Source organism: Micromys minutus (assembly GCF_963924665.1).
Source record: "Micromys minutus genome assembly, chromosome: 10".
In the NCBI taxonomy this organism is placed as follows: Eukaryota; Metazoa; Chordata; class Mammalia; order Rodentia; family Muridae; genus Micromys; species Micromys minutus.
In genome coordinates this window covers 23,752,738-23,775,237 of record NC_137979.1, presented here as the reverse complement: position 1 = coordinate 23,775,237, position 22,500 = coordinate 23,752,738, and the positions used below count along the sequence as shown (strand labels likewise).

The 22,500-nt window shown below is 45.3% G+C and overlaps 1 protein-coding gene across 1 annotated transcript in view; it reads left to right on the top strand.

The window, feature by feature from the left end:
- Window positions 1-486: 486 nt before the first annotated feature.
- TEKT1 (tektin 1) overlaps window positions 487-22,500 on the top strand; it is a gene marked incomplete at its 3' end in the record, with an annotated part of 38,671 nt that continues 16,657 nt past the window's right edge. Inside the window, exons 1-2 of the mRNA XM_080924508.1 lie at window positions 487-757; window positions 20,497-20,703. Coding sequence (XP_080780634.1) covers window positions 20,514-20,703 — 190 coding nt within the window. The 5' untranslated portion in view covers window positions 487-757; window positions 20,497-20,513. The remainder of the gene's footprint in view (window positions 758-20,496; window positions 20,704-22,500) is intronic.

Here is a 22,500-nt window from a genome sequence, read left to right as displayed (position 1 = left end):
GGGGCAGGGTATGCCGGGCAGGGACTGAGGGGTGCTGGGAAAACCTGGAGTCCTGGTCTGCTTTGATATGTAAAATATGCGTCTCAGATCCTTGTTCTGGAGCAGAAACCAACATTCATGCATATTTGTGGGTTTTGTTTTGTTTTAAAATGACTCATAGGCTTTTTTGTCCACAGTTTTGATGTTCAAGGCTCTTTTATATTTGGAAAGTTCTGTACTTGTGGAGTTCAGCTCCCTCCCCCTATGCTGCCTGTCCTAGTCAGCTTCACTTAACTTGATAAAAACCTGTGGTCACTTGGGCAGAAGGAGTCTCAGCTGAGGGGTTTCCTCTGTCCCTGGCCTGTGGGCATGTCTCTGGGAGCACTTTTCTGATTGCTGGCAGGTGTGGGAGTGCCCTGCCCACTGTGGGTGGTACCATTCCCAGGCAGATAGGTCTGGGCTGTGTAAGGAAGTCTGAGTGGAAGCAGGCTGGTCAGCAACATTCCTAACTGGTCTCTGCTCTGGTTGCTGCCTTCACTTTCCCACCTGGAGTTCTCGCCTTGCCTTTCTTGAGTGATACAACTGAGCCAGATAGCCCTCTCCTCACTCAACCTGCTTGGTTAGTGTTTTATCACAGCAACAGAGAGCCAAGAAAGACACTGCTTGTCACCTGATCTAGTCCATACCACCCATGGAGAAGACTGGAGAAGAATTATCTTCTCCCCTTGGCCTCCTGCCCTTTGTGTGACCTTGGCCCCTTGTTTGTGTTAGGGTTATGGTAAGTGATATTATTATTATTATGTTTCTAACACTTTATTTGGGAGGGGATGCTCAGGTTAGAGGACAGCTGTGGGAGTCCCTTGTATCTTCCCACCAGGTGGGTCCCAGCGATTGAACTTAGTCTGTCAGGTTTGAAGACAAGTGTCTTTACCTGCTGGTCCATGTCAATATTGTCACAGATGATCTCAAGATGCTAGTCTGTGTGCCATTTCCACTGGAGAGATGCCCACTGTCCTGGGAGTAAGGAATTCTTTAGCAGGGTGTTGAAAGTCCCCTCACTAAGCCAGAAGTCTCCAGTCCCTAACTCCCACCCACCCCGTTTTTTCAGTCCTCCCTAGACTCAGTCCTGTCCAAACATCTCGTCCATGGGACAGTCTTTGTTGCTATCTCTCTCACTTGTTTCTGGGCGCCATGGGCTTTGTTTTATCCCAGGACTGGAAGCTTCATGAGGGCACAATGTGGCCTAGTTCTCTACAAAGTCTAGCAAGGGATTCCAAGATTTCTTTTTCTCAGATTTAAAAAATTACACTTATTTTTTAAAATTATAGTTAGTCTAGGTGTGGTGGTATCCCCTTCAATCCTAACCAACACTTTGGAGGCAGAGACAGCGTGATCTCTGTGAGTTTGAGGTCAGCCTGACCTACATAGTGAGTTCTAGAACAGGCAGGACATGGAGAGATCCCATCTTAAAATAAAATACAAGAGGCTGGAGAGATGGCTCAGTGGTTAAAAGCACTGGATCTTCTAGAGAACTCTGGTTTAATTCCCAGCACCCACTTGATGGCTCACAACCATCTGTAACTCCAGTTCCGGGAGATCACTTTCTTTTGGCGAGGCATGCATGAACATATATTTAGACAAAACAACTCAAATATGAAAAAAATAAAAATGTCAAAAATGACATTTATTTGTTTGTGTTTGCACATGTGTGTGTCTATGTATGTATCACAATGCTCATGTAGAGGCCAGAGGACAGCCTGAGGGAGTCAGTTTTCTAACGTGTGGGGTCTAGGAATTTAAGGTCATCAAACTCAGCAGCAGCCTTTACCCCACTGAGCAATCTTGCTGGCCTTGTAAGCACTCGTCATTCATTCATTCATTCATTCATTCATTCACACCCCCCCGTGTGTGTGTGTGTGTGTGTGTGTGTGTGTGTGTGAGGTCATCTGGAGGTCAGAGGACAACCTGTGGAAATAGCTCTTTCCTCCTACCATGTGGGTCCTGGGGATCTAATTTAGATCATCATGCTTGATAGCAAGACCTATTCTTGCTTAGTTCTCTAACCTGTGGGTAATGGATAGTCAGTGCTTTTCCCTCCTCGGATCGTTGGGCATCAGGCAACAGCAGGAGGTCGGGTGAATGACTAGGGTGTTTGACCATTCCGGAACCCAGCTGGTATTTCTGAAAGTTAAATGCTCATTTTCAGAGCTGATCAGGTGCCACCTAGTGTCTTTTCCATGTGACTGTCTTGTTTAATGTCGCTTTCTTCCAATCTCCGGAGAGTTTTGAGACGCTCCTCGGATCAGAGTGATGGTGGAGTTGAGGGTATCTGTGACTTAGTTTGGGCAGAAGCCCCACTGGCTGAGTGGTTCAGATTTCAGCTCCAAAGTGCAGCATCACTGCTGTGGACAGGAGGCACAATTAATGTCACCATAGAAACCACCAGTCCTGCTCCCATCAATCATTATTATGAGGTTGGATGTGGGAATGAGAATCAAATTCAGTTTAGAACAGAAGCCTGGTAAGAGATCATTCTGAAAACCACCTAAGTCTGCCAGAAAACAGACCCCATACACCTTAAGGACCACAGAATGTCCACCCTTCTCTCTTTTTTCCTTCCTTCCTTCCTTCCTTCCTTCCTTCCTTTTTTCCTTCCTTCCTTCCTTCCCTTCCTTCCTTCCTTCCCTTACATTTTTTGAGACTCTATTTTTATTTCATGTATATGAGTGTTTGCCTGAATGTTTGCCCAAGCACCACATGCCTGCAGTCTCTGAGGAGACCAGAAAATGGCATCAGACCCCAGAGACTGGAGTTGCCGATGATTGTGAGCTGTCATGTGGGTGCTGGGAATTGAACCAAGGTCTTCTTAGAAGAGCAGCCACTGCTTTCAACCCTTGAGCCATCTCTTTAGCCCCAGTGTTTTCTCACGAACAAAACATTGCCTCGCCCAGTAAATGGCACACAAGCTGGGTCACGTGACAGACTCAGGGCACACACCTGGAACCGCTGCCCTATGGATGTCACCTTATCCTATAGAGTCCACAGATTGTGGAGAGGGCATGTGGAGTCTGCCCACAGTTTGTTCAGAGGGTCTGCTTAGTGGATCCCAGGGTCCGCCCTATAGTGTGATTGTCTCATCTACCTATAAGACTACCCCGCCTGGCAACAGTGAGACACCATTTGCTAGGCCACTGAAGTCACTTTAAATGGGCTTTGTCAGAACTAGAACATGGGGCACGGGGCACAGCTAACTATAAATCAGAGAATGAGTTGGCTCAGTGGTGTGGATCCTGGTCTCTAAAGGGTTAATGGCACTGGGCTAATCTTGTCTCTTTCCCTTCTGCCTCCCCCTGGCTACTCCCATTAGCATCTGGTTCTCTAGGCCTCAGAGCTGTGTCACACTGAGGGCAAGAGAAAATCTCTGGGCTCTGCCCAGATCCTACCCACTTGCACCCCGCCCCTCCCAAAGTCCCCCTTAGCCAAGGCCCTTCATTCCTCAGGACATCTGTCGGGTTCTGTCTGTTACTTTATCCAGCAGGCTTATGCTGCTTGGACAGGGTGACTAAGGGAAACGGGAGTATTTTCAGCCAGGGGCCATCATCGGTGCTAGATCAAGTGTCTTTTTGGTGCCCTGGATTTCAGGACAGGTGTGTTTTTATTCAGGAGAAACAGGACACTGAAATTAGAAGGCTAGATTTCCCTTCCAAAACATTACCCTCCACCCTCCTGGCCTGTCCCACGGGTGATGACAGCCACCATTTCGTTTGTAGGAGAACCGTAAAACCCTAAACCAGGAGGCCAGGCTTCTGATCTCTTCCTCAGCTTTTAATGGGGGTGTAAACTCATGGAGCCAATGTTCCCTCCTCTTTGTGATGAGCCTCAGCCCTACCTTACCAGGCTGGAACCTCAGCCCCCCATGACCAGATGGAGCCTCAGCCCTGCCTGACCAGCCTCCAGGACTGGCTGGAGGTGTTGGTGAGATGCTCAAGGGCTTGGAAAAGCAGCGGTCCTCACTGGGAGATCACATAGGTATTGGGTCCCTGGTGTGTCCCTCCTGGTGTTCTGAACCCTCTTTCAGGCCAGAGTTGCCAAGACAAGCACAGAGTTGGAAAGGAGGCCAAGCTAGGCTGTCTCCAAACATCACCCCTGTCCAGTGGGAAGGGCATCTTTTCCCCATATGCTTTTTTCCCCCTTGTGCTGGGAATCAAGTCCAGGGCCTCACACATGCCTTGTGCTCTACCCCTAAAACTTTCACCCAACTACAGCCATGCATAGACAAAATTTACAGTCTTTCAAAAACTAATTAACTGGGGACTGGAGAGATGTCCCAGGGGTTGCTTTTCCAGAGGTCCAGGTTTCAATTCTCGGTACCCATACAATGGTTCTCAACCACCTGTAACTCCTTCTGAGTCCTTTCTGACCTTTTTTGGTCGCCAGGCATACATGTGGAGATGTAGGTAAAACACCCATACGTATAAAACGAAATAAATGGCTCTTTGATCAAAGTTACAGTGAGTGTAGATGAAGTCAGATAGTACCAGAAGACACTGAACAATACCAATTTATTCTCTTCACCTCACCTTCTCCCATCTTGGTCCCAGAAGCACCTTTTCTCTGTGTTTTCCTTTGTAGTTAATCATGTGTCCTGCTCATGTTGTTTTATTGGTGTTTCTCGGTTTTCCTTTTGTAGCCGCCCATTGGTTTCCTGCTGTGGGGGATGAGAATTTGGCTCTGCTACACTGTGACCCCATCACTTCCTTCCGTTCAGCTTTCCACAGTGAGGTCCTATTGGGACACTGGTTCGGTTGATAGTGTTTGCTTTATCCCGAGTTTGCAGAATGTCCCACAACTGAACTCTTATCTTCTTCCCCAAACCTGCTGTTGCTGGTTTAAAAAACACATCCGAATATTCTGTGCCTGCTCTCCATCTGGAGGGGGAATCCGGTCCACTCCTTTCAACAGAGCCACCGGATTCTGAGGGACTGGATCTCACTGAAGTAATGCTGTTCTGATGGGCGCCAAGTCAAAAAAGGTTTGGAGTTTTGAGCCAATGTGAAGAAGTCCCGTTCTCTGGAAGCCATCAGACTGGAGACGTGATGGTGGCAATCACTCAAAGATACTGAGATGCTCTAGGAGCCTGACCTGCCTTTGGCTCTCAGACTCTCTAGTGGAGGCACCGGATATGGGATTGAGAAAGGGTCTGAGAGCTCCCAGCCCCACTTCCTCTGACAAGTGCCTAGCTGAACTTCATCATCTGGCATGAGTGCTGGGCCTAACCGCCATTACTTCTTCCATTACGTGCCACCCAGTTTCGATTGGTTCATCCACAGGTAACAGGATCAGCGGGTCTAACCAAGGCCTCTCAGTTGCACTTGACCGAGGTGTCACCCTTCCTTTCCTCATACCCTCTTTGGTTTCTTTCTTTCATACACTTCCTCATTTCTCCCTTTTCTTTCATACTCTTCCCTCATTCGATGCATTAAGACATACTCTGGTTCTGACTTTGATGCCAATCGACAATTGACTGTTCTCACTTCCTCTGATGCTAGCCAGTCTGAGGCGGCCATCATCCGACTGAGATACCCTTACCGCCTTTCCTCTAATTGCAGCAGTAGGCCCGCTGCATCCCAGACCCACTTAGAGTTCATCCTAAACACACCAGGAATACTATCCTGCTAACAGGTGAGTTATATATGCTGGCCCTCTGAACACAGCAGCGGCAGCTTCCATCCAAGAGAAAATGTCTGCAAGGCCTCCACATCTGGCCCCTCAGATCTCTGACCTTACTGCCCCCTTCCCTTCCACGGTCATCCCAGCCTCTCCTCTTTGATAGTCTTCCAATGCCTTAGGCCTGTTTCATTAAGTTGTATGTATGAGTAAATCTCAGCCTGTTCTTCCCAAATTATTGCTTTAAAAATTTACCTAGAAATCTATTGTCAGTGGTTCATTCTTCCCCCAGGGCTATTGAAACATTTCTGGATACAACTTTCTAATACCTCAAACAGGTCATTTTCTTGGGCCCCTTGGGCACTTCCCTCCTAGCATTTGCTATCTTCTTGCCCCTCTGGACCCGCTGATTTGCTGTCATCCTAGGACGACAAGGCTCTCTGGTGTGATAGCCCAGAAGTCCTTAATCCATCTAATCTTTCTTAGTTTACGTTCTCCTTCTGTTGGTGCGTGTCCTTGGGGAACTTTTTAAAATTTATTAATATATGTGTATATGCTTAGTTGTACGTACGCCACGTGCATGCGATGCCTGTAAGGCCAGGAGGGAGCATCAGATCCCCACCGGAAATGGAGTTTGCGGCAGTTGTGAGCTGCCTAACATTGGTGCTGGGAATTGATCCTAGGTCTTTTGCTAGAGTAGCAATTTTCATGGTCACTGAGCCACATTCCTAAAAATGCCTTATTCCTTCATGAGAAAACACCCACGCTTAGCACTCGGCCATGGTGCACACTTCACAGTACGCTGGTCATTTGGTTAAAAGCATTCTAAGCTTGAACGCCTTTTCACACCTGAGTTTCTTGTAAGGATACATTTCTAACTCCTGCGTGACCACTGAGAAGAGTCGCACCACCCGGTTCCCAGTTGTTTGTTGACGCCTTTTCTCTGGGTGCTCTGACATCTTTTCTGCATTCTGAGTGCTCTGAAGGTTGTGCTGATGCCTCTCAGCCTTTCAGTCTCCATTTAGATGTGTCAGACACATAGTGGGGCCTTTCAATCTGTAGGTGTTTTTTTGTTTTCAGTTTTGAGAAATCCTTTAATAGGCCTTCAGTCCTTGGCACAGCTCATGCCATGTTGGATGTACCATTCTGATCAGACCCTAGCATACAGACCCAGTAACTATGGGAGCAAGGACTGAATCCATCCAATCTAGTCCATAGGACCCAGGGAAGTCCCTTAATGTACCATCTTTACCTTTTGTCTTCTGCCGCTCTGCTTCCTACTAATCAAAGTGTGTCGATCAAGATGTGGGTTTTGTGTGTGAGGACAGTGAGGATCCAGGCTTTGTGATTTGGGCAAGTTCCCTGTGCAAATTCACTAGCCAGCAATACAGACTCTCTGTTTACCTTTAAGAGTGTCTGTGTGTTCTTTGGCGGAATAATGCTCTTTTTATTATAACTTCTTTCATTTTTTTTCTGCTCATTCTTTATTAAAATATTTTTTAGTAAAAAACTGGACTTTTGGGAGGCAGCTCCTTATGTTTATTTTTTCTTCAGCTGTAACAAGTTGAATATCCCTAACCTGAAAGTCTCAAATCTGGCAGTAGAGACCCTGTGACACTTTAAAGTGATTCTGATATTGGAGCATTTCATAATTTAGAAATTCAGATTAGGGATGTTTAGTTAACAAGTCAGTGTAAATATTCCAAAACAGAAAAGGCCCCACCCTGGAACACTCAGTCTAAGCATGTCAGATAGTAACAACTCCACTATGAGATGCTGCCACTGTGTTGATCAGATATCTGTCCTTATGACAAAATCCTAGAGATAATCACTTATAATGAGCAAAGGTTTATTTTGATTCACTGTATCAAAGGTGTTCAGTCTGGGAGGGGGAGAGGGGATGGGAGTGGAGGGAAAGGGGATAACATTTGAAATGTAAATACAGAGAATATCCAATGAAAATAAAGGAAAGGAAAAGGTTTCAGTCTGTGGTCATTGGGCCTTGTTACTCTGGGCCTGGAGCAGCGCAGTGTAGTGTGACAGCAACACACGGAGGGTCACACAGTGTATTCCGACGGGGACGCATGATGAGGGTGCTCGGAGGAGTGGAGCAGAGGGACATGTTTCCAGTGACTCATTTTCTTCCATGAAATCCCACCTCCTAGAGGTCTCATGTCTCTCAACAGCACCACAGATTAGTCTTTGAGGTGGGGTGGGGCGTTAAGAATCAAACCCAGGGTTGAAAACTTGCTTTTCAATTTTTTTTCTTTTACTTTCTGAGATGATAATATCATATCATTTACCCCTTCCATTTCTACCCTCCAACCCTTCCCATCTCAAATTCATGGCCTCTTCTTTTGTTTGTTTGTTTTGTTGTTGTTGTTTTTACAAATGTGTGTGTATTTATTCCTAAACAAATAAATAAATACGGCTGTCTTAGTTCCTATGTGCTACTTACAGTATATTTTCAGGGATGTTCATTGGGTATTAGTAACCAGTGGTGTGCTCTTCCCTGGTCACCCATTCACAACATTCTTCATTTGTGCTTACACACACACACACACACACACACACATACTCACACACACACACACACACACACACTCACACACACACACACACTCACACACACACACACACACACACACACACACACACACACACACACACCACTTCCCTCATTTCATTCTCTCTCATGGGTTCATATTTCCTTCACACCTTTATTTTCCACTTCTCAGGGTTCTAAAGGATTCTAGCCAGTGAGCAGCCCACCAGGCTAACTCCGGCAGAGTTGCATTTTAAAAGCAGATTTGACTGTCTTACTCCCACTCAAGTCTGCACATGCCTTCCATGGTAAAGCTCCCAGGAGATGGGTCAAGCCATCGACACTCCCAGGGATAGACACCGCACCACGACACAGAGTTGTCTCAAACGAATCCAAATGAAATGCTTTGTATAGCTCCTGCATCTGATGGTTCCAGTGACAGTAATTGTAATGATTGTTATTCTGGGATGAACATATTCACTCTGGGACTTGGACAAAATTCTGCGAGTCCTAAACTCAGCCCTGAAGCCAGAAGCAGCCTTTTGAAGGGTTGTTTTGTTTTTGTTTTTTTTAAATTGTTGTTGTTGTTTGTTTGTTTTGGAAGTCCATCAGTCAGTGAAACTGAGGGCTCTGAGGATTCCTTGGTGAGGGAGAAAGTCCTTTCTCCTTGGGTATTGGCTGTGGATTACATTGTTTCACTTGCTAATTGGCTTAAGCTTCACCTGCAATGTTCCCACTGCTGACCTGATCCTGGTCTCTGCAAATCCTCAGTTAGTGTCCTTCCCAATTTCGCCCTGAAAGTTTTCTCCTATTCATTTCAGCTGATCTTTTTACCTGGTTAAAAAATCTCTCTAACCTGTAGCAAAGGTAACCAGGCTACTCCTTCTTTGTTACTAATTGCCTAGAAATATTTACAGTTCATCCAGCCAGGCTCTCCAACCCTCCCGTTCTTCTCCAGAGTTTCTTTGTGTAGCCCTGGCTATCCTGGAACTCACTAGGTAGACCAGGCTGGCCTCAAACTCGAAGTTCTGCCTGCCTCTGCCTCGTGAGCCACCACACCTAGCTTTATCCTGCTGGTTAAGAAAAAATATTTTCTTAATTGTGTGTGTATCAGTGAGTGCAAATATTCATGGTGATCAGGGTAGGCACTGGATTCTGTAGGAGTTGGAGTTCCAGGAGGCTCTTGATGTGGAGGATTGAAATCGAATTCTGGTGTTTTGCAAGAATAGTATGTGTTCTTAACTGCTGAGTCATTTCTTTACCTCCCAATAGACCAGTTTAAATCTCAACCTTGCCACCAAAGAGCTCTGTGTCCAGCAAACAGTCCTCTAGGGGCTCAGTTTCCTTATCTGTCCTTATCCAAATGAAGATGACACTAATATCAGCTCACTGAGCTGTTCTGAGGATTGACGAGGTAACCTGTCCTGTACAGGGTTCAAGAAAGCGGACAATCACCGACGTCTTCTTTCCCAATTTAAACCCCTTGCAAACCTTAGAGCTCCAAGCTCCACAGGAGATGATGCTCCCTACGTGTGGGAAGCTCTTCCAAAGGCTGAGGCAGAGGAAATATGATCTTGATTTTGTTTGTAGCATAGCAACAGAGCAACAACCAAATACAGCTGGCCTGCCTTCAGAGGCTGGCAGCTCGCTTAAAAAAAAAAAAAAAAAGAAAGAAAGAAAAAAAACCTATCATAGAGATTTAAAAACCATTCCTGAAACATCTAGTTTCATACCACATTGAGACGACACCTGTTGTAGTTAGGATGCTATCTGATGCTTGTTTTTCTGAGTGGCTTTCATCACAAAAATACTGATTACAGATTTCCTTCCTCCGAGCTCCTGAAAGGGCATCAGAAACTAGTCACCATAGTGCCCTCTAGTGAATCTTGATTTTCTTGCATTTGGAAGTGGCATCCGTCCCCACATTCTCTTCTGGATCATTAATTAGCACAACCAGCCTGAAGCAATCTTGGTTGGCACAAAAGGATGGTTTGGGGGCATTTTTTGTTGGTGCTTACAGTAACCCTTAAATGGGCTTCTTTCTTCACACTTGAGTGTTGGAAACAATGAGGAAGCATGGGAATGACCAGGACTCAGTTCACTATCTGTTATTCATATTATCAGGCTCATTGGAAGATACAGCTTTGCTACATATCGAGACTCTTTAAAAAGGATCTCATTTTCAGCTGCTGGAACTATGAGGTATGAGTGTCACTAGTTTTCTGTTCTTATAGAAGTAGCTCTTCCATCTGAAGAGTTCATGGGCTTCCTCATTCTAGTTTCCTGCAGGCTCACAAGCGAAGAGAGCTGCCTCTCTAAGAGTTACTGTCAGCACCAACAAAAATGTCTCCCGAACCTTCTTCTTCTTCTTCATTTTTAGAATTATTTTATTTTATGTATGATACACTGTAGCTGTCTTCAGATACACCAGAAGAGGTGTACCAGAAGAGGGCATTAGATCTCATTACAGATGGTTGTGAGCCACCATGTGGTTGCTGGGATTTGAACTCAGGACCTCTGGAAGAGCAGCCAGTGCTCTTAACCGCTGAGCCATGTCTCCAGCCCCAAGTCCAGCCTTTTCAAGCTGGATGTGCTCAAGTTCCAGAAGACAGTCAGGATCCACCCTCACCTCAATACACCACCATGGTAGATTGTTTTGAGTCACCAGCTGTGGAGGAACTGTAGCACAGGTCACTTCATGTCTCTCTTCTCTGCCTGATGACAGGAGGGTTTGTCCTCACCAGCCAGTCAGAACTCTTCCTGCCCGTTGCAGGGAAGTCATTCTGAGATGTGTCTGCATAAACAGAGCCAAATGACAGAGCTCTTGTCTTCATACTTTCCCCAGTATGTCTCCCAGAACGTCCAAAGGTCCCTATCCCTTTCCCTGTGGCGAGTCACTTCATAACAATGCCTTCTGTGAAAAAGCTATATGAGCTCCCCATAGCCTGAGTCTGACTGCTATTTGCTAAAGTGTGTGTGTGTGTGTGAGAGAGAGAGAGAGAGAGAGAGAGAGAGAGAGAGAGAGAGAGAGAGAGAGAGAGAGAAGAGAGAGAGAGAGAAAGAGAGAGAGAGGGAGAGGGAGAGAGAGTGTGTGTGTCAAGGTCTTGACTCATTGATTTAATTTTCAAGACAAGTGTCATTATGTAGTTATGAATGGGAGCTTGCTATGTAGTCTAGGCAGGCCTTGAACTCGGGATTCTCCTGCTTCAGTCTCTTGGGTGCTGAGATTCATGTTTGGCTTTGACTTTGTGTGTTTGAAGCTTCCAGGCATACCAACATTATATTAACATTAATACCAACAAATTATACGATTTCTCCTTTTACTAATGTGATTTCCAGGTTCCCCAGTCACCGAGGGAGGGAAATAGACTTCCTTCTCCATGATCCCATGTGTGGAGCTGACTATGGGAGGGGCAGTGGCCTCTGCTCTCTAGGGAAGCTTCTCTCCGTGAGTTCTGCCTTTTGGCTGTTTGTACTTTATCAGCCTCAGCTCTGTGCTCCATAAACCGCAAAAGACAAACAAACCATACAAACAGCCCAATGCGTCCTTACCCTGCCTCATCTTGACTTTCAGGCAGCTTTATGTGCCTCCTAGATGTCAATCCCTGAGGCTGAAATCCAAGCTGGTTTCCCCTCAGAGCTGCCAGGACCAGCGGTGATGATGAGCAACCAGGCACCGTGTTTCTTCTAGAACACAAGGGATCTATTCACCGGGCACTCCGTCACAGCACAAAACACCATTCTTGAATCCCATCAGCAAAGGAAATGGGTCTAAGTGCAAAGACAACCTTAGACTCGTGTTCTGTTCCCTGCTGCAAAGGGAAACCCAAGGTAAGGGAGGCCACAGGAAGGAGAGCTCGAGCATCCATCTGGAGCTCGCCTGGGCAGGTGTGCAGTGGAGTCTGAGATGTACCTTTTGCAAGCAGCCTGGGGCTGGGATGCGGATCTCCCGCCTCCTTTCAGAGAGATGCTGCCAAGGTTCCACAGCAGGCCCTTCGACGCTGTCAGGAGACACAAGACTGAGCCAAATAGCACAAAAAGATGCATATTTGTATTTTCCATGGTCTGGACCCCAGACTGCCAGGAGACAAGTATTTACTAAGAGCATGTGTTCAACATCCTGAGCAGTACTTTAAAATAGAACATCACAAACAGTCCTGATTTACGCAGCCAGTGCATCTGTAATTAGAGTTTAAGATGAGTGGTAATAATTACTATGTAACCTTGACTATCAAATTCCAATTTTAAAATGTCTTTCACAACTCTAGAGACCACACTGTGGTTCAACCTTTGGAGGAGAACCTGACCCACACAGGATTCACTACCATCTTGATCTGTTGGAAACCTGGTCTTTGGGTCTGGTCAATGTGCCAGAGAGAATTTCTTCATAAAGAATGAGGACAATTCTATCTCCAGATGCACTTTTGAGTGTGGATTTTTTTTTTTAAAGAATTGTTAGATACAAATTTTATGTGGAAAAATTCTTTTAAAGGGGAGAAAAGGCTCTCAAAATTTCTTTTCCTAGAAGATTTAAGTATCTGCATTATAAAATTCAGCCCAGAACCAGATATGGTAGCACATACCTGAAATCCTAGTACTGGAGAGGTAGAGGCAGGTGGATTTCTCTGAGTTTGAGACCATCCTGATAATACACTGAAAGCTTCAGGCCAATCAAGGAAGCATAATGAGACTCTGTCTTAAAAAATAACAAAGAGGTGGGCTGGAGAGATAGCTCAGTGCTTAAGAATACTGACTGCGTTTGCAGAGGTCTTGGGCTTCATCCCCAGGATACACATTAAACAATTCATAATTGCTTGTGCCCCCAGTTCTACAGGATCTCTGATGCCCTCTTCTGGCCTCCAAGGGTACCTTCCCAATCATGGCGCATGTAAAGTCTCTCTCTCTCTCTCTCTCTCTCTCTCTCTCTCTCTCTCTCTCACACACACACACACACACACACACACACACAAACACACACACTTACACATTAAAAAAGTCTTTAGCCAGGAAGTGGTGGCCCATGTCTTTAATACCATCACACAGAAGGCAGAGGCAGGCAGATCTCCGAGTTAGAGGACAGTCTGATTTACAGATGCAGTTACAGGACAGCTAGGGCCACACATACAAGCCTTGTCTCAAAAACAAACAAACAAACAAATAAATAAGCAAAAGTCCCTGAATAGGGCTGGAGAGATGGCTCAGCAGCCTCTCTTCCAGAGGACTGGAGTTCAGTTCCCAGTACTACATCAGGTGGCCGAGAACCACCTATAACTCCAGCTCCAGTGGCAACATTATTGGTTTCTCTCAGCATCTGCATCCAGATATACATACCCACAGATATTCATACATATAATTTAAATAAAATTAAAACAGCTCCAAATACAGTTGTTTAACTCTGTGTGTGCATAAAATCAGCTCATTACTAAATCATTATTATCACGTATTAAAACATTACAAATTGTCTATTTTATGCCAGGCACTCTACTCAATGTTGGCCTAACAACTGTCTCTAAGGCAATGTTCCGCGAGTATAATGATTTATTAATGCATTAAACAATTGGTTAGATTTAATAAATTAATTTTATAGGTTTATTAACCAATATATTTAATACTGTTATAGAAATTGTTTATATAAAATAATAATATATTAACATTATGTGATATAGTTTCCTATGAGTAATAAAAGGTGAATTCATTTCAGAAGAAATCTCCCACTATTCTCAAGACAGAGTTTCTCTGTGGAGCCCTGGCTGTCCTGGAACTTGCTCTGTAGATCAGGCTGGCCTTGAACTCAGAGATCTACCTGCCGCTGCCTCCCAAGTGTTGGGATTAACAGTGTGTGCCACCACCACTACTCTAGGCCTTAGAAGGAATTCTTTGCCTTTCTTTTCTTTCCTCTTCCTCTATAGAACAAGAAAGGAAAGTTCTTTGCCTTGCGCTGGAGAGTTGGCTCAGTGGTTAAGAGCTCCAGGTTCAGTGAGAGATCCCATCTCAGAAATTAAGATGAGGTTCTCAACGGCACCACTCGAAGCCAGCCAGCGTTTCCCTCGCGTTATTTCTGTTTCCTACCATCGATCTTTCACTCTTGCATGTGTCATGGTTTTGCTCTTGTATGTTGCCCAGCTAGATGTCAGAATCTGTCTGTCCCTTATGTGTCTTTCCTGCAACACATTCTTCTCTCTGCTCAACCCCATCTTACTCATTCCCCCATCTTATTTGATTTTTTGAAACCTTTTTCTTCTTTGTGTGTGTGGGTGTTTGGCCTGTGTGTATGTCTGAGCACCATCTGTATGCAGAGCCTATGGAGGCCTGAGCATCAGATTCCCTGGTACTATAGTTACAGAGAGTTGTGAGCTGCTGTGTGGGTGCTGGGAATCGAACCTGGATCTTCTAAAAGAATGGCCAGTGCTCTTAACTGCTGAACCATCTTTCCAGGTCCACTACCCACTTCTTATTATTGTGTCTTTTCTTTCTCTCATCCATATACCCTCATAGTTTCCCTTCTTAATTATAAATTTCCATAGGTTTAACAATCTCTAAAATCTGTGGGCCATAACAGTATCCCTCCCACCCCACCCCTCATCTACATCATTACTTTAATTATTTGCTTTTCAAATTTCATCAGATGCCTCATACTTCTTCCCCACTCTTCTTCCTTCCACTTTGTCTTAGTCAGGGTTTCTATTCCTACACAAAACATCATGACCAAGAAGCAAGTTGGGAAGGAAAGGGTTTATTCAGCTTACACTTTCCACATAGCTGCTCATCATCAAATGAAGTCAGGACCGGAACTCAAGCAGGCCAGGAAACAGGAGCTGATGCAGAGGCCATGGAAGGATGTTACTCACTGGCTTGCTCCCCCTATCTTGCTCAGCTTGCTTTCTTATAGAACCTAAGACCATCAGCCCAGAAATGGAACCACTCACAATGGGCTGGGCCCTCCCCCCTTGATCATTAGTTGAGAAAATGCTTTATAGCTGGATCTCACAGAGGCATTTCCTCAACTGAGGCTCCTTTCTGTGATAACTCCAGCTTGTGTCAAGTTGACACACAAAACCAGCCAGCACACATTCCTAACCATATTAAATAAAATCTGAGCATAAGCCATCTTTCTTATCCTTGTTTGTTTATCCTGCAACAGTTATTTGGGGAGCTGACGTTATTAACTTGGTAGTATAACATTTGCATAGTGTTGTTGCTTTCACAGCCAATATCCTACTCAGGGAACAAATGTAGAGCTTGCAACAAGCACCCCGAGCTTCCAGATTGGAGGACTATTCTCTGAACTACATATCCCAATTCTACCACATTCAAATCCCATTTGTACACTGCAAATACTTGAACTGAAAGACAATAGCTAACCCTAACTCTTTCTTATTCCTTGTAAGTTTAGGGAAGCAGCCTAAGAGCGAGTCTATTCCCTCTGTCAGCAAGTCTCTAGTAAGTGTCACTGTGCATGGTCTAGCCCCAGATCTGTCTGCTGCTGCTTCGGGTTGATGCCACCTCCGAATCTCTTACTCAAGATTTCCCAGAAACAAAGCTCAGATAAGAATGATAAATAACCACGCCTACTCTCCGAGTCAGAGGCAGAGTAGGGCTAATGGTCGGGGCCCCCTTCGTTTCCCAGCACTTCTGACTCAAGTTATGAAATCCATGAAGAACCGAGAGTTGAGAAATCCTTAGCCAAGCATTTGGAAAGTAAGTGTTCCCACCGGCATAGAGTCTAGTGGGCACTTGGAATCACCTCAGCGGCCCTAGCATTCAGTTTCAAAGACAGCCTTTCTGATTTCTTATTTTCTCTTCAGATTGAGAGGATTGTTTAGGATTTCAAGTGTACAAAGCAGAAGGAAAGAAAACTAGGAACACCCATCCCAGTATGTCGTGTGTGTGTGTGTGTGTGTGTGTGTGTGTATGTGTGTGTGTGTGTGTGTGTGTGTGTGTGTGTGTGAGATAGAGTGCCCGTGTGTGTATGTGGAGGCCTGAAGTTGATATCTGGTCTTTTCCTTTTTGGAGGTAGAGTTGCAGCTGAGCACAGAACTTGTTGACTGGGCTTGTCTGGCCAGCCATCTTGCTGCGGAGTTCCCCCATCTTCACCTTTGGATGGTGGGAATTACAGGCTCACTTCTGTGCCCTCCTTGTACTTATGTGGGTCCAGGGATCTGAACTTAGGTCCTCATGCGTGTGTGGTAAACACTTTATCCATGGATCCATCTCCTTCCTTAGCTTAGGAACGTTTCTCCAACTTCTGAAGGCCACAAGATGAAGGGCTAGGCAATGCAAGAGCAACAGACTTCAGTGGGTCCGGTCATCATTCGATAGACTTAGATCATTTCAGTGTTGCTCAATAGCCATCCCAGCATTTCCCACTAGACTGATGCAATCGGCTGGTTTGAGGTCTTCCTTAAACATGAGGCGACGAGAGGTCTGCTCCTGGTCCAGTGCCAACTTGCCTGCAAGACTGTGGGCATGGTACAGTCAGCTCTCACTCCTCTAAGGAAGCTGGCACTTAAACGATGCACTTTCGAGCCTTGCTTTTCTTCTCTTCTCTTTATTTCTGAGCAGAATTCAATATGGTGGCTCCCAGGGCTGAAAAGAATTTCTTCTAATAGCAAAACAAACGTCCCTTTGTTAGCTATATAGGTTCTGAACAAGACCATGGGAGAGCCCAATATTCTGAGCCCTGGAGATTTCTTCCCAGAACCTGAACCTTAGATACTTCTTGGGGTGGGGAGCAGAGCTTGTTAACTTCACACAGTAGGGCTAACCCAAGCTTTCTGATGCAGTGGGCCTGGGCAGGGCTCAGGAATCTGTATTTTCAACAAGTTTTCGGGGGATGCCAAGTTGCTAGTGGTGGAGGGTTTGAACACTCATGGATGCAAATGTCTCTGAGCTCAGTCACCTGAACAGAAAGGAAAGATGGTGTCCTGGAATTAGACATAGCAGGAAATCTGGGTGTCAAATCAATGTTCTGCTACCACAACCCTGTTTTTGGTTATTATCATTATTTTTGCAAATAAACCTTTTTCAGTTTTACATTATTATTATTTATGTTTCCCCCTCATCCTTCTCCCCTCTGCATCTCTCTCTCTCTCTCTCTCTCTCTCTCTGCCTGTGTATGTGTGTGTGTGTGTGTGTGTGTGAGAGAGAGAGAGAGAGAGAGTTCTTTCTTCTAAAGAAGCACTTTTACTTGCTGAGCCACCTTGCCTACCTCAATCTTTAAATTAAGATAATAACTAATATTAATACCAGAAATTAAGGTACATGAAAGTTGAGCGTTAATTTCTAATAGGTCTTTCAAATTTGAGTCCTCAGCTTAAGGGCCTTTCTCTGGCATGCTGAGATGACAGGGGTAAGCCTATACACCCAGTTGCTAACTGCTCTCCTCCTCCTTCTTTTAAAGATTTATTTATGCATTTATTTTATGACTAGGATTGCTCTGTTTTCATGCATACCAGAAGAGGGCATCAGATCTCATTACAGATGGTTGTGAGCCACCATGTGGGTGCTTAGCATTGAATTCAGGACCTCTGGAAGAGAAATCGCTGCTCTTAACTGCCATCTCTCCAGCCCCTCATCACTGCTTTTACATTGTTTTAAATTTGTTTCCTTTGAAACTGCCTTTGTTTCATCGATTTCATCTTTATGATTGCTCTCTACCACATAGACAGCTCTAATTTCCCATCTCCAGTAGTAATTCAACGTTGTTGGTTTTATCTTATTATTATTATTTTTAAATAAACGTGCTGCCTGTAAAACGAACGTGTTTGAAGATGGTGTATGGCTGTGTTAAACTCATGACCTTGGCACCGAATGGCTGGAGTCCCGAAATTTTAACCCAATCCACAACAGTTTCAAGATCACTTAGCAGTGCGATCTTAACTGAGGAAAAGCTCATTGCTTGGTGAATTTTACGCCTTGGGAGAAGATACCTGGCTGAAAACCCATTCTTGCCTCCCCCTGTCTGGAGCTACCATGCATTGTGTCGCTAGTTTTGCAGATCCTTCTATCCGGGTTTGGAGCAGCGACCATACGCGGAACGCAGTGTGTATAGCTCGGTGGTCCCGGGCCATCTGTGGCTCAGGACAGCGCTGAGACCAACCCGCAGCACACTTCTGGAGTCACAGACTCTGGGGCCGGGAACCCGAGTAACCCAATCTCCTGCTCCGTGTTTTGACGCTTTTCCGGCAGGATCAGTCCTCGGACCACCCACTTTCTTTGTCTCTCCTTTGCCCGGGTTCATCCTTTCGTGTAGCCCCTCGCTTATTCGCGCTTGCGCAGTCTTCTAAGGCAACGTTGCGTCTGGTTGCCATAGAGACCGCAGTTTTTCCTCCTGGTTCTCCCAGAACCAGGAGCTCCAGTTGGGGTACGGTGTGCCCTACAGAAGCTTGTGTTTCTTTGATGTACTGAGGTAAGTAAGCCCCGATCCACCTCACCGACCCCCTTCTCCCTGCCAACAGCGGCGTGTCTTTTGGATCAGCCGTTAGCCCTGATCTCGGTTCCCTCTCCGAAACTATTTACACTTGTTCAAAATTATATCTCGGAAGAGACCATAGGAGGTACTAAACTGGGGAGCTCTTGAGTGTCTGAGAGGTTTACATGGGTCCTGGCTAGAGATATAGGGTCCAGAGCAGGAGCCCCTTAGAGTTCAGCTTTGCCTATGGAAGGCAGATGTGGCAGTCATTCAGAGCTAGGGGACTATGTATGTATATATATATATATATTTTTTCTGTGACTGTCTACAGAGGCTGACTTCTCCCATGTTCCTCCTCTTTATCACATAGCCACAATGCCCAGATGTTGGCTTACAGACGCCACACCTGTTTGTTTCTTACACAACATGCCTGGGATCATATATTTGGAAGACTACTGCTTGTCTTAGGGTTTTTATTGCTGTGACAAGGCACTGTGACTAAAAAGCAAGTTGTAGAGGAAAGGGCCTTATTTGGCTTACACTTTTTTCTTTCTTTTAAAACTTCATTCATACTTATTTTTTAAAGATTGATTGATTGTGTACACAATACTCTCCCTGCATGTATGCCTGTACACCAGAAGAGGGCACCAGATCTCATTACAGGTGGTTGTGAGCCACCATGTGGTTTCTGGAAATTGAACTCCGGACCTCTGGAAGAGCAGTTGGTCCTCTTAAACTCTGAGCCATCTCTCCAGTCCTGGCTTACGCTTTCATATTGCTTGATCATCACTGAGGGAAGTCAGGACAGGAACTCAAACAGGGCAGGGATCTAGAGGCAGGAGCTGAGGCAGAGGCCATGGAGGGGCATTGCTTCCTGTTTTGCTCATCGTGGCCTGCCCGTTCTTTCTTTCTTTCTTTCTTTCTTTCTTTCTTTCTTTCTTTCTTCCTTCCTTCCTTCCTTCCTTCCTTCCTTCCTTTTCTTCTTCCTTTTTTCCCTCCTTTCTTCCTTCCTCCCTCTCCCCCACCCCACCCCCATTTTCCAAGGCAGGGTTTCTCTGTATAGCCCTGGATTTCCTGGAACTCACTCTGCAGATCAGGCTGGTCTCAAACTCACAGAGATCCACTTGCCTCTGCCTTCCTAGTGCTAGGATTAAAGGCACACACCACCACTGCCCAGCTTAATCCGCTTTCTTGCAGAACCCGGAACCATCAACTCAGGATTAGCACCACCCACAGTGGGCTGGGTCCTCCCCATCAATCACTAATAAAGAAAATACTACACAGCCAGACCTCATGGAGTCATTTTCTCAAGCTAGGCTCCCTTCTTTCAAATAACTCCAGCTTGTGTCAAGCTGACATAAGACCAGCCAGTACACTGCTCTATAATTCATGTAGTGCAACAAGAACTCCACATCTCTAAAGGATGCACAGGAGAATATTAGTACCATTCTTGTGATAGCCCCAAGTGAGAATAGTCATAATGTTCATAAGCAATAGAAAAAGGTTGATTTTTACATAGTCACCTTTTCACATTACATAGCAATGAGAATGTTCAAGCTACATTATAAACAGTAAGACCACTGCTATGAACACAATGTTAAATAAAAGCCACCGGATGTCAAAGAATACACGATATATTGTCAAAAGCCAAAGGAGCTTATAGGTAGCATTAAAGATGGGGTTAACGGCCACTTGTGTTGCTAGGAGTGGCAACTAGAGACTAGAAAAAGGTTTGGCATGTTGGTAACATTGTTTCTTGATCTGGCTACCCGGACAAGTTTGGTTCAGATGATGATCTGTGCATGCTTCAGTATGAGCGCCACAAATGGATGATAACGATGACGGCAGAAATGGTTGCTTTCATTTCATTGCAAAATGGTCTGTATTTGATCAGGACTTTGGAAATTCTAAATGGCCAAGCTACTGCAATCTCCACCTAAGTTTCTTCCTGCGGAGTGGTATATTGCTAACAAAAGCCAGTACCATAGAGCAGAGGCCCAAAGGTCCCGATCTGAACGCCTGGTGGCAGAGAGCCAGAGGCTTGTGGAGGAAATTGAGAAGACCACCAGGAAGTCTCAGAGCGATGTGAACAAGAAACTTGGTAAGACAACAACATACTTAGTATGAATGTGATCTAATCCTGATGAAGCCATTGGGGGCTAGCTTTAACGTCCTGTTCACTGTGGTAATGTGTCATTTTTGAAGTAATGGGGGCAGGCAGAACATGTTCTTTTTGTAGGTTATGTGTCTAAGGCCAGTAGAACAAGACAGATGTAACAATACCACCTGATTTTCAGCCACCTATCATTCATTTATCAATTTGATTCCCAATCCTTGATAGCATGTATGGCTCACACACTGGAGCCACCCCAGGGGGATGAGCAGAGTCTGTGCTTTCATGGGTCCCCCGTTTGAAAGGAGAAAGATACGAAAATCACTTACCAGTACAGAGTCGGATATGTGCTGAGTGAGAAGAGCTAAGCTGGGGGTGGAGCAGGTACTGGAGAGCAGGGCAAGTTCCTTGACAGAAACACTGGAGCTGGGCTTTACAGGGGGAACAACCAGGTCTTAACCACTTCATGCCGAGAAACAACATGTAAAGCACCTTGATCGAAACAAACACCAAGTGAAACAATGAAGCTAAAATAAAGTGGACAGCGATCAGCTGGACACTCAAAACGAACAAGCCAGAGGCAGGAACTTGTCTAATGGGCAGGGAGGTGACAAAGGGGGTGAAGGTAAGACAAGAGGGAGTGCTGAGGACTGATTTTCAAAAATGGGAATCTTACTGTCATGGATTCATTGAGCAATTTAAAACTAGGTGTTTGTAATGGCATTAAAAAAAAAAAAAGTTAAGTTCAAGATCAGCCTGTTCTACACACTGAGTTCTAGAACAACCAGGGCCATATTTTTGTCTCAAAAAGCAAAACAGAACAAAATAACAACAACTACACAAATAAAAAGCATCAAGGGGCCATCAAGGTGGCTTGGCTGGCGACCTGAGTGTGAGCCCCAGAACCCAGGCAAAAATGGAAGGAAAGCACCAACTTTATAAACTTGTCCTCTGACCTCCACACACACACTACACACACCGTGTATACATGCAGATACCGCCAGTAACAACAGATAGAATAAATCAAAGGCTGGGGTATAGATCAGTGACACAGCTTAAGTTTGTCAGGCCTACGCTCTGTCCCAGCACCGACACAGAACAAAGCGCACAAAGCTAGCAACGTGTGCACAAGTTTGCCACTGGAAACTACAGCCGTTACTGCAACAAGTCACAGAGGCCTTAAATAAATGCAAGGTGTGGACGTGAGTGGGTGGAAGAGTCCGGTATTTCAGTCAACCCATGGGATGGCCACTAACCCGATTTTTAACGCTAAAAGTAATCTGTAGATTCAATACAATGCCAATAAAAACATCACCTGGCTTCCCGGTGAAACTGGCCAAGCTGCTTCTAAGGAGCTAGAGGCCTGGCTGGCTTGAAGGAAGAGTTATACCCCAACCTCTACCTCAACATACATACAATCTAGGTGAGATGTGCATCTAATGGGAAAGGTAAAAGCATGGCCTTTCAGAGATAGCTTTTTATTCTTTTTAGACAACTTTCTATGCTGGGCTAGCCTTGAACTCACAGGAATCTTCCTGTCCCAGCCGATTATAGGAAGGAGCTACAGTCAAGAGGGGATCACACACTCACCAGGATGGAGAGGGGGGGGAGGAAGAGAGGAAGGGGAAGGGAGAGGGGAAGAGGGTGGGGGGGAGAGGGAGAGGGGAGAGAGAGAGAAGAGGCTCAGGGATTTTTGGGGATTCAAGATTGGTGAAGGAGAAGAGGAGAAGAAATTATCCATGAAAAGAATACATTTTCTCCAAGTGATACTTGTTGTCTGGCACA